Below are 12,842 nucleotides of genomic sequence, written 5' to 3'. Positions count from 1 at the left end.
GGAGAAAGAGCTGTTCAGGATACGGAATGCCACTAGCACAGGGCTATATGCAGGCCATGCACAATCTGAAGTTAGAAATGGGAAGGTTTCTAATCACAGAAGTGCAGTCTTCCCCTGAAAATAGGAAGTGAGTACTTCATCTTTTTCTCCATATTTAAAGTTCTTGATCTGATTTAAAGTTCAGTATATGAAAACTATTTGGCACAGTTTTGATAAAAAAAGAACAGGCTTCCCACATCTGAGACCTCCTGTAGACCATAATGTTCTTGAAATGTTTAGGGTTCCCCCCTCAAGTTGTGATGCATTTAAGAGGTTTTGGCTTAGCAAAGAGTTGTCTATGCCTGGTACTTCTGATGAAAGCATACAGCCATGCTTTGCAGTGTATACCCAAGCTTATTTGACTAGAAAATGAAGTCGTTGCCTCCTGGACATATGAGGTCATTAACTTCATTTTATTAACCTGACACTTCATGCATACTGATATTCACGTTAAGAGAAGTAAAGATTGGCTATTTGCTTGAGTTTATGAAATAAACCCATGAACCACAAACACCAAGTTTCTACAACCATCAGTTAAAACAGTTTTAATTAAGCCACCAGATTTGAAAGGAGTGCCACATACATTAGTATCACTTGAGAGTAATTAATGAGTATTTGCAATAGCTTTTTCCCGAACATCTCAGTTGTGTAACATGCTGGTTATGGTTCCACCCCACCCAGTGTATTCAGAGCCAAGTTTATTTTACATTTGTGCCTTTTTGACAAGTTATGACAATGCTTATAAAAAAAACATACAAAAGACTTAAGTTATGCTAAACCCTGTAACCATACCATCCTCCCTCTCATTAGGAAGGGTGCCCATTTTCTTATATGTTTTCTTCTCAGCTTTACCTGTGCAAGGATTTTTCAGACTTTGGATTCTCTGCTGTGTTTTGAATTCACTAGAAAGTTAGGTATTAACAGTACTCACGATACAGAGAAGTCTACACAGTATTCCCCACCAGCCAGTATTGTACAGAAAAGGGAGAGGAGAGGAAAAAAAAAAAAAAAAAAAAAGACAAATTTGTCACAGGATTCTCTTCTTCAGCAAGAATCATAAATACAGTTGATTGTATATGCCATGACTGAGCTTGTAACATAGCTCTGAAGTCTGCAGATGTTTATTCTCTGTAAAGCTATAAAATACAGGCCTGGAAAGGACCTTCAGAAGTCACTTGGCCCTTCCAAAACAGGATCACATGCAATATACAGAATTACCAAATTAGAAAAGGTGTTACAAAACAGAAAGCTATACAACAGATAATACAAGAAATATTGGGCACTGAAAAAGCTTAGTTCTAAGAGACTTTAGTTTTACAGTATGCTCGTTAATGCTTTATAAGTTCTATTTTGTACATGTGTGTGAATACATATACCCACACACTTACACTCTCCTAAGTACTGGGTTCACAATAGTAAGAAATAAGTCCCCAGCTGCTCTATACACAGAGTAACACACAGCATTTGCTTTCTACCCTACCTATACCCCCCTCAGAAACCTGTCTCTGCTAAAGCTACTTCCCCCATAGCTGGAAGAGAAGCTCCACAAATAAGCCTCTTCCTCCTTGCTCAGCTGAAGAAAGCTCTGACAAAGATTATAGACCATAATTAAGTCTGCTGTAAGCTGCTGCAGGTCCCTGACCAACACAGACACAGCTCTGCCTTGCTGGAATACTTATTTGGAATCGCTGGCTCCAGAACCACAAGCTAGGAGCCAGCCAGATTACTCTCCAAGACAGGTATCTGTATGGTTTGCATACATAAATTGCTCACAGAACTGCTTTTCTATTTTTACCTGTTATCCCTAGTGACTCACAAAGCATCCCCCTGTTTACTAAACTCTGGAGTACCTACAGTGTGCTTTAGAAACTTTTGGAGGTTTTCAACACCTTGTGCTAAGATTTCCCTCCAAGGCACAACTGATAACTAAAATACCGCAGTTTTTAAAAGGTAGACATAAAGAACAGTGTATGTTTCTACTCAGTTATTTTTCTAAATTAGTATCCCTCAAATACCATGTAAAAATGTATGTAGTCCAACATCTGAAGGTTTATTGATTCTCTCTGTGACAATGTATATTAAATTGTATGTGGCTCCATCACAAGACCTGGAGTGGCCACAAAAACACCCATAAGTGTTACATTACCCACTGTTTTACACACCAGCTCCATGCTTTAGAGGAGATCACCATCCAACAGCACCAATTGCTGGGAAATAAGTTTTAATTTTATTTTCCCCTTAATTCAAATAGGTAATAGTCAACAATAGTCCAGTAACAGGAATGAGAAGAGATTCTTAGGCAGCAGGTGACTGCTATAGTCTCAGGAAGCTCCTTCCTTGGGACTGACTTTGGTGGAAGAAAAAGCATTCTTTAGAAGGTTTTTTTTTTTTTCTAGTTCCATTTAAGGCAATTTTGTCAGAGGTGAAAACAAAATAACTTGCAAGTCCCTCTAATGGGTTCTTTAAAATCTCTCCTCTTCCTTTCTACACTTGAAATACTTCTTTATTCATAAGCAAGTGTTTGAATAAAATAAGGATGACTCAATTAGTTGGGAAGGGAAGGAGCAAGTAAACCACCCAAACAGAACTGACATGAGAACACACAAATAATACTTTAGGTAAAAGCTATTTGCTTAAAGATGCCAATGTTTTTACTAATTTATTACCAGGGCTAGTAAGAAATACTCTGGAAAAATAAGGTGTTTTTTTTCTAGTCTCCTACAATCGCACCAAATTTACAGCAGGGGTGCGCCTCTCTTGTTTTGACAGTTGATTGTACTTGGATTTAATCTTTCAGTTTAAGTACGGTGCTCTCTCTGGGGAGGAGTAGTAATAGGTAGGCTTGATGTTTCCCAGGACTTCATCTTCCCAGTTGGGAAGACAGCAGAAGAAGAAAGCACAACCTATTACAACAACAGTGCTGGCCCAACCAAAGCCATAGGCCCAGCTGAACATATTATCTCCCGTCAGTGGAATGTCTTCTGCGAATTTCACTGGGTAGATGACCAAGCCTATGATCTGGAATGCGGCTAGAGAGAGAAAGAAAGGAAGCAAAGCAGGAGTAAATGACAATGAATGTATTATATTTCCACTAAAAAAGGTACCTGGAGACAACTGCATATCATTTTAAGATATGTAAGGATTAGCTTCAGTCCTACAATCAAATCTGCATTCTTACAGAGGTACATGACTCCTGGCCAAGGCAGATCCCCACGCCTCTCTGGCTGCAGCAGTTACGGCTGACACTGCCAGGTTGCTAAGGCACTCACCTGCATGACATGACTAGCCCTGTCCTACAGTCAGGCACTGTGATCCCTGCAAAGCCAGTTACCTCCCACTTGTACCATAGCCCCATCACTCCGCCCCTCGGGACGGTGGGAAGCACCTGGGTCTCTCAGCTCGTAAGTCTTAGCATGTGACGCACAGGGTCAAAGGTGTTGGTTGCCCCCATAAACTGCTTTTGGGAAAGTGCTAACTGACAAGGCCACTGGAGCTTCCCTAATCATTTTCCTCTAAGAGTATAAATCAACCTGCCCTTGTTCCCCATAAATATGACTCATAAACAAGACAAGACAGCTTATTTCATAAGGGAGGCTCCATCTAGCATGTTTTTCTGCTGATGCCTGTTTTACATCTAAAACAACCTTGTCCTTGTGCCCAGCCTTACCAACAACAAAGAGCAAGCCTCCAATCCCTCTCACAAAGTTGAAGCGGAGTATCTCAACCGAGAATGCGATGACTGCAAGGGCAAAACAGATGACCAGGATCACAAAGCCAACGAGGTACGTGGCAGCTGCTGCTCTCCCCCATCCTTGAAGAGAAAACAAGAAAGATGTTACATACAGCAGTGCACTAAACTGTAGGTCATTGCAGGTCTTTGGTCTCCTTTAATCATTTTTTTATTGAAATCCTTTACTGTAAGAAGCATGCCCTATGACAAAGCAATATTGGATGCCTCCAAAGTGCACAGTTGCAGAGCAGAGAGGCACAGTTGTTGGTGGAGCAGCACAGAACTCCCTGCCCGCTAACTTGTCCTGCTGAAAAGAGGGATATAGTGCAGCATGGTAACGGAGATAACACTGCCAAACTCCGTATCTGTAAGAGACTCACAGACAGCTGAGCAGACGGACACAACCGCTGACAATATACTTTATAGTTACCATTCCTGTTCAACATGCAAGTTTACAAAACCACTTCCATGCGTGGGGAAGTATGAAAGCAGAGAAGAGGGTACCACCACAGGAGATAACTGCTGCAAAATAATACTGCTGTCAGCACACAGCTTCTTGCCTGTTTGTTTATGACAATAACAATGAATGTGGAGCAAAATTAGCATGACCAAAAAGAAATAGATTTGGAATAGCTGAAGTGAGAGATTACAAAGAAAAAGCTCTTGAAGATAAATATCTATTCACAGCTAAAAAAAAATTTAGAAACAGCTAAAATGTAGCAGGTGGAGGAGAAACAGCAGAATCTGAGGTAAAGTGGAAGAGTCCTCTTTGAATCATTACTTTAACATTTGATGGGACAGGGTGGTGCAGATCCTTAGGATCAAGCAACTGGAGGCTGGAGAGGCTCAGGCACGAACCAAGTGGCCTTATCCCAGCAAAGCAGCACCAGAGTCCAGAACTCACCCACTACAGGCCTGGGCAATGAAGGTAAGAAAACCTTCCAGAAAAACAGCATGCAATTCCCCTTCTGCAGTAACATTGGCTTGGGAAAAGGCCCTCATTATGGCCAGACCCTGTCATCTTTAGAAACCAAGGAAGAGTTGAGGTGAGCCCAATGCAAACAATAACAAGCAAGGGTGTTCCTGCCCTGCAGGCAGGATACCTGCCCACATGGGCTAAACCATACGGTTAGTGCTTTGTTTTCCATCCAGCTGTCATCACAGCACACTTCCCACATCTGCATAACATGGGTTTCCACTTCCATGCACTCAGACAGAGGTAGGGCCAGATCCCGAGCTCCCTCTAATGTAGGAATAAAGAGAACAGCGAGATCTAGGTCAGAACATTTTCTTAAAAAAAAAAAAAAAAAAAAAAAAAAAATCTCTCTTTCAAAGCTGTCTATTCCAATATAGCTGAAGCGACTCTGGAGACATCCTGCTTTCAATGTAGCCTCTATTCTTTCCGTGCAAAAGCTAAGAGGAAAAAGACAGTGAGACAGAGAACCTTTGCCTAAAGAGTTACAGTCCTCCACCTTAACTCACGTACTCTACTTAATTTCCATAAATGGGGAAAAACTAGTAATTTGAGACAGAGAATGCAGTAAAACTATTTCAGACACCTCTACTATGTACATCAATTTACCCTCTGAAAGCAAAGCATTGTTTTACAGCTATTTTCATTAGATCAGCCTGAACTGGTTTCTTTCCCCCCTGTTCCAACAGCAAAAGTGAAATACAGCAGCCAACCATCAGCCAGATCTCAGCCCAAAACCCACAGTCATGCTGGCATAGAAAGGGTGAGGAAAAGGGTTTTCTTTCCCCTCTCCCCTCTTGGAGATACTCAAGACAGGAAAAACTTTTCACATTAGTTCTCCTTCAGCCAGTTGTGCATGTTTCATACCCCTTCCCTAAGAGAGGGCTGCAGGGTAAGGAGGGAAGGAGGGAGGACACCCAATGAGCGTCTGGAGATTAAAGCTACGTAAAGGATCTGATAAAATCTTTTCATACAAAATATTCTCTGACATACTTAACGCAGGTACTGGATATTGTCTCCACAATAGGATTTATTTAGGGATAACTAACATAAATGGATATTTAACCATTACACACAGCCAGCCCAGGAAAAGTGATTCAGGCTAAATGACCTAGGAATGCTATTTATTGATATTTGCTCTATCAAGGAAAAAAAGCACAACAACAAGAAGGAAGACTTAGTTATCAAAGCACACTCCCTTTCAAATGCATTACATATGCTGGCACAGTGTAGGAAGCCAAGTCTGGCATCTGCCTGATAAAATTTAGGTTGCAAACTCAAATACACCTCCAGGTTAGACACCTTGGGGTTTGGTGCAACACAAACACGACTGGAAGAGATACAAGACAGAAAGCCCCCAGTGCTGTCTCTGCTATTTCCATATCCTCTATACTTACTTTGCAAGCGTAACAAGCTTTTGGATACAGGTCAGCCCTGGCTCTGCTCACAGTGTTTTATTTTCTTGTTTCTTGCGATATGAAAATGACAACACATATAGTAGTAGGAGATGTCTTGTCAGGAAGATTAATATCAAGACCAGCTTTGTTTCAGGTCTTCAGAAAAACGGCAGTAGTAGGTACCACCATTATGAAATTCAGTGGGTTTTGTGCTCATGTGTGACAGAGCTCGGTGCTGGTGACCCCGTACCATCCTCTCCTTCTCCTGATGGATTATGTTCTCCAGCAGCAGTTATCAGCATGTTGATACTGATTAAGACTGAGTCACAGGTGCTGGCCACAGTGCTGGATGGGTCTACTCTGGGCAAGACTAGACAATAGCCATCAAAGGGCCAGCCTGCCACATGAGCACTGGTGGGAGTCACAGGAAGAGCAGCGAAAAGCTCTGGACTTGTATGCATAAACAATGGAAGAGAATCCTCAAAAAGTTAACTTGAAGTCTTTGAAGAAGCAACTGATCGAAGAGGTTGGGTTGGGAGGCTGCACCCATACCAAGTGTAGGGTGGCACGCTCCTTTCCCTCACAAACTGTTGCTACCCCCACCAATGGGGAGAGCTTTCAGTGGAGGGGCTGCTGCAGGGCTCTGACTGAAATCAGTGTTTCTCCATTAGGGATCCCCCTCATCCTCACACCTATCAAGTCAGACTTTCCCAGCTCCTTCTCCTCCCAGAGGCTCCTGAGAGCTGACTGAGCCGCCGCAGGCACCCAGCACTCTGTCTGCAAGATCCTCCGCCTACAGCTCCTGGCTGCCAGGAGCAGAGAGGTGCAGGTTTACACTCTCACTGCTGCCTTAAGAGCTGGAGAGACCTGCTCACACTCAGAGAAAGACAGATCCATCTCAGTTTCTAGCTGGTTTGTGCTCAGAAGTACCTTGTAATCATGAGACATTTAGCCAGAATTTAAGTTTTCCATAAAAAAAATTGGTAATTCTCAGGTCCCTTCACTTGGCAGAGAGTGTTTCTTACTCAAAATAGGCATAACTATGATGTTTGTTTATGAAATCAAACAATAACACCACGGTAATTTGGGACTGCATGAATAGGAGAGCCGAAGAATAGTTGGAGGTATTAGCATTCCCCAGGTCTGCTTTGCCTCAGAGAGTCAAGTTCTTTGCATCTAACCAGCAGAAAAGTATTTATTAATTAGGTGTGTTGAAAGAACATTAAAAAAAACCCACTGTTTGGGGGGCTGCAGGTCTATAATTATTAGGAAGGATTAAGAGTTCTATTATATAGCTTGATTAAAGATGACTATGGAAAGGAACTAAGCTGCAAATGTTATTGTGCAAATAACTAGGATAGGTCGGGATTACTCAAAGTTAACGATGAGCATGAGTAATATGATGAAATAAAAAAAAAGGCAACAGAGCCTTAGTGTTAGGTATATTTCCTGATTTTATTCAGCCGTGCCTCCGCCTCACCAGGAAGGAGATGGAAGCTCTACAGAGTAGGATATTAAATCTAGATTTCCCTTTAGAAATGAATAAAGGACAGGGAAAATAGTCTAGCAGGAAGAACTGCTACAGGATTTGAAGTAACAAGCCTTTCTCATCTTTGTTCACTTATTTACAAAACCAGAAGCTAGTTGCTAGGTTGTGAACAACTGGAATCTTAGGGTAATGTTTTTACCATGACATGCATAGATGAGGCACATTTTTACACTGTAGTTATAATATTTTTCTGTATATAAGTGGCAGTAGCAATTCTGGTTCGGCCTTGAGACCCCATTACATGGAATGCCCAAAAATATCTGCTTTTGTTGACAAAACAAAGGAGTACTGGACTGCGAGCAAGAGAGCACTGTCAGTAATATTTTCCTGCTCACATGATGTGCAAACTTCCACGGTAGCATGACTGGTGAAGGGAAGGTATTTGCATACCCACCATGAGCACAGGACAGCCCAGAATCAAAGGTATGCCAGAACTGCTGGCTGGGAATTAATACTGGGAATGACAGCTCTGTTCTGGTTTTAGGAGTGCAGGAAAATCAATTGCTATATTATCAAACTATTAAATAAAAGCCCACTAGTACAAGCTTGGCTTCAGCCACTTGGCTCTGCCAGGAGCTCAGAAGAGGCACAATCCTATAAATTTCCAACTTTTAATGCCTTCGGGTTGCTAGCAGTGGAAGTGTGCATGACTGGGGGCCAGCAAAGCCTCACCTGCTCGCTGGGATCTTTTACTGGGGAGTTCCAGTAAATGTTTTCTGGGTGTAGACAAGGACACCAACTGCTACACTTCTTCTATTAGCATTTTCTGAGTGCCTGCACTCAGCTGACACTATAAACTAAGTTAGTTTGTCTCGAATACATCCTGGCATTGTAAATCAGACAGAAGCAAGCCTGGAAAGAGGCGTAGGGAAAAGATAAGCGTACCTGTAACATTCCTCCTTTATTTACCTGGCCCTTCAGTGAAGTCGACACATGCACTCAGCTTCACCAATAATCTGTGGTATCAAAGTCCATGCCTCTAGGGACACAGGTACAGTGGCACAGCCGCAGTGAAACATGATTCACAAAGGCTGGGCTCCTGCTTCTAGGTTCCACTTTTTTTTTTTTTTGGCACTTACTAAGGATCCAGATGAATGCTTCCCTTTTTCTAGGTCACCTGTTGTGTACTTAATTAATACCAACTGGCTGTTAGGAATATAAGAAAGAGTTAACCTCCATGGGATCACCTTTACTGCACACATACACACCCATCTTTTACAGTGATAATTCAAAGCAAAGTTGCTGGGAGCAGCCATTCAGAACCAGGACACAGCCATCCACAAACATTGCTCCTAAACTTACAGCCTCATCACTATAAAGACAACCACCCTCTCCAAGTAACCACATTGCAAACAATCCTTGTCATAACTGATGGCTTACTGATACGTTTTAAACACACAGCCAACAGTTTAAACCTGCAAAGCTCCAGACTAAGTCATCTTGAGTCATATTATAGCACAGTACAGCAGCTCTGCATTGCAACATTTTGATAATACCCAGACGCTGCCAGACAGGTACTTCCCAGATGCAAACCAGTACAAAGATCTAAACAAAATCCTTCCCCGCCTCCCTACTGAATGACATCCCACACTTCTTTTTCCCTTTCCACTTCTTCCCTCTCATGTGGCACTTGCAAATGTGCATTAAGCAGCCATGCAGTTTAGGAGACACTCATATTTGAAAATCTTTGTCTGTTCTTGCCCCTTTTTCCCCCCCATTTAAAGTGACTCGCCTGCTTTTTCTCTTCCTCTTCTCAATACACATGCCACAGCTCAGTTAAGAAACTGTCTAAAGGAGCTTTCTATTAATGGGGATCCACTCAAGTTTTTGTTTCATCAAGAGAGGCACCGGATGGTTAGTGCATACTAGTTATTGTATGCAAAACATAAGTTACGCATCTCAGTTAATTAACTTTTATTTTCCTGCAGCAGTGCTGTAAATGCCTGCTAGGCATTTTTTCCTTTGCAAATGCCCTCATCTATTTGGAGCCTAATTGAATTAGCATAGAAAAAAGGAAACAAAATAAATCAAACCTGAACTCCTATGTTACATCCTGTCTCTAGATGTAAATAGTATTTGAGTAGACAGTGGCATTGATGCCATGAAAATTAGAGAAGAGGCAAAGTCAAGTTGGTCTAAATAAGCCAATGATTTAAATACATTTTGGTTTAAATAAGCTGAGGCTTAAACAAGTGAAGTCAAGGATACTATCCTTCTTTGACAGCTTGTTAACTAGATAAAATAGCAGAAAGTTGCTTTTGCCCACAATGCTCAGGACTGATGCAAAGCACACACCCATGAGTAGTCAGGGACGTGAGAAGCAGTGTCACTACAGGAGAAAGCAAGTTTCAGCAGCTCTACTGTATTACCACTTCTTCCCTGTGCAATGCAAATTTCAGCAACTCCACTGCACTAGCTTTTCTTCTCTGCCTAGTGGGGGAGACAGATATTTTTGTCACACTAGTCAGATTTCTTCCACCTACAGTAAGACCTGCAGTCATCACCTCCCTGAGAAAGGAAGCCACCGTTCTTGCAATATAGTCAAGATTTAGCTTATGCACAAGTGTTGCAATGGAAAGCTTCTGGAAGTCAGTCCACCATGCTCAGACAGCAAGGGATCTGCGCGGGACATCAGTCCCGGCTCTCCCAGCTGAAACACACCCTCCCAGCTTCCCAGTCCCCAAAGTAGCCTTGTCCAGGATCTTAAGGCGTGTATGTTTATTTGTCCAGAAGTATTTTATTTGAGGGAAAAGCAGATGTTATCAGACCCACGCGTTCTAGCAAAAAAAAAAAAAAAAAAAAAAAAAAGTGTCACCCAGAAACTAGGAGTTTGCGGTAAGAATATTACTCTGGCGATGTCAGATATAAAAGCAGCTCAGCAAGTTAAAACAGAGGCACAATTATCCCAATTTAGGACCCAGTGTAACAGGGAGGTATATTCAGTAATAGCATTTTTTTCCATCTGCAAATCCACGTCAGGCCATTGTAAGATGCAGGTCAGGAGGAATCTGAACACCTGAGTTCCCTGGGCCAGGCAGGGTTAAATGAAGGTGCTCTCTCCCTCCGGAGGGCTGGGGGAAGGCAGTTTTGCTGTCATCCAGGTACGGCTCTGCACAGGGCACCCTGTGTGAAGGTCTCCATGCTCACCATCTGACCAGTGAAACCAGCGGCACAGGGAGGGGGAACTGGCCAGTGCTGGGCAAGGCTGCCAGGATCACAGCCTGCAGATCGCTAAGAGAAAGCAAACTGGAGGGCCAAAGGGACTTGTGGCCAGTTGGCTCTCTTACTTTGGTTGTAAAATAACTTTGAAAAAAACACAACACCAGCCACCCTGGCTTCTCAGTGTTGTACTGATCGAGAAGATTGCTCCGAAGCAGTCTAGACCTGTATTTCTTTGCTGGTTTAAGCCCCAAAACAGCATTAGTACTGGTTCTGCGAGGGAAACCCCATCCCAGAGGGCGGCTGCTCCACCACAGAGGCGGGGAGATCCTTCATGGCCTTAGCACCCGCCGCCTCCCAGCCGGTGCCCCGCGGAGGGGAGGGCAGGGGCTGGCTCCCCGCTTACCGTAGTCCATGAGGGACTCGCAGTTCCAGTTGAGGTCGTCCTCGCCCCGCGTGCAGCTCTCCCACAGCGACGCTTGGTGCACGTAGGGCGCCGACTCGGACTCCAGCCAGCCCCTGCCCGCCAGGGCGATGATGCCCATGATGATGGCCAGACCCAGCAGCAGGGGCAGGAGCCACCGGCACCTCCAGCAGGCCAGGCCGCACACCACCATCCTGCCCGGCCGGCGGGGGCACCCAGCGAGCCCGGGTGTGGCGGGTGGAGTGTGGTACGGCGGGGACGCTCCGCCGGGACAGGAGACTGCGTGCACGTCGGTCCGAGCGGGTTTTTAAGGCGCCGGGGGAGGAAGGGTCCCACCCACATTCCTCTGACTAAGCCTGGCGGCGGCCGCAACCAGTGGGGCCGGCGGGGAGGAGAGGCGGGAGCGCGGGGCCGGGCCGGGCCGGGCCGGGCCGGGCCGGGCCCCGCTCCGCTCCCCGCTCCGCTCCGCGCTCTGCCCCGCTCCCTCCCTGTCCGCCCGCCCCGGCTCCCCGCCTGCCCCGCGAACCCCCGTCCCTTCACTTGTCCTACCCTCACCCAGCCTCGCACTTAACCCCTTCCCGGCTGACACCCTCCCGCCTCCGGACCCGCTTCTCTGTCGTGGCCGCGCCACTGGAAAACGTAACCTCAGCAAACACTTGAGGTTCTTGCTAGGTTTCTCCAGCCCTGCCCTCCTCCCGGGTGTGGGAGCTCACCTTGCTCCTCTCTGTTCACTAGACAGACTGACCAGCGTTACCCATCATTGACAGCAGTAACGATGTTGGCCACTTCAGGTACAAAAAGCTTGTTGTAAGTTGCTTTGCAGCTGAAACGGTCAGCTTCGTGCCCAGTTTTTGGACAATTTTAATGCAAATGAGAAGAAGAAAGAACTGTGTTATTTGAGGATGGGAATGTGACATCACTAACAAGGAAGCCATCACTTGCCTGGCATCAAGCTCAGCATTAAATGTGCGTTTCCCAGTGGCCATCTAATGAGCGCTTGATTGCAGTTGTGCTCTGGCTTCTGAGTAGGCTGTGCCAGATGCAGTCCAGGAGCGGTACTCAGGACTCATATGCCCTGATCTTTCCCTATCCCATGTCTGGAAATGCACACCCAAGATGACCAAAATGAAGGCTTCCCCATCACATGGCATGAATGAACACCCAAAATTTTTGTCATGGGAGAAACACTTCTCCACAATAAGACCTACACACGTCCCATCATGTCATCCCATTGCCCAGCACTAGTGCAAACTCTTGTCATATGAGCAGACGTGCCTATCACAGGACCAGGGGTGCAGGCATTTTGGGCACGTAACTCACACACATTTGGTCAAGTCTTGGAGCAGCTTCAAGGCCTCAGCAAAGAGGTCAGTAGGAGAACAAATCTTTGATGTCTGAAGGGCTGAAAAAGAATAGCAAGTAGGGGATATTACATGGGTTTCATGGAGGTTGGGGGCATATGAGTTCTTATTGGACTGCATCAAATGGGATTTTGTCATAGCCATGTCAAACATGCTCAGGCTGTGCCCAATGTCAATTCCTCAGGGGAGGTGTCCTGTGAGGAGGGATGG

General features: G+C 44.7%; 1 protein-coding gene across 1 annotated transcript; it reads right to left on the bottom strand.

Moving 5' to 3' along the window:
* Nucleotides 1-569: 569 nt before the first annotated feature.
* Nucleotides 570-11,518, bottom strand: PERP (p53 apoptosis effector related to PMP22). The gene is made up of 3 exons (XM_068404991.1): nt 11,254-11,518; nt 3,707-3,850; nt 570-3,068 (listed from the first exon to the last, which is right to left on the bottom strand). The coding sequence occupies exons 1-3, from the start codon at nt 11,462-11,464 to the stop codon at nt 2,833-2,835; spliced, it is 591 nt and encodes a 196-aa protein (XP_068261092.1). The 5' UTR covers nt 11,465-11,518; the 3' UTR covers nt 570-2,832.
* Between the last annotated feature and the right edge of the window lie 1,324 nt (nt 11,519-12,842).

The sequence above is a fragment of the Nyctibius grandis genome, chromosome 1, assembly GCF_013368605.1.
Source record: "Nyctibius grandis isolate bNycGra1 chromosome 1, bNycGra1.pri, whole genome shotgun sequence".
NCBI classification, from domain to species: Eukaryota; Metazoa; Chordata; class Aves; order Nyctibiiformes; family Nyctibiidae; genus Nyctibius; species Nyctibius grandis.
Note: the sequence above shows the minus strand (reverse complement) of the source record. Positions and strands in the feature narration are given on the sequence as shown.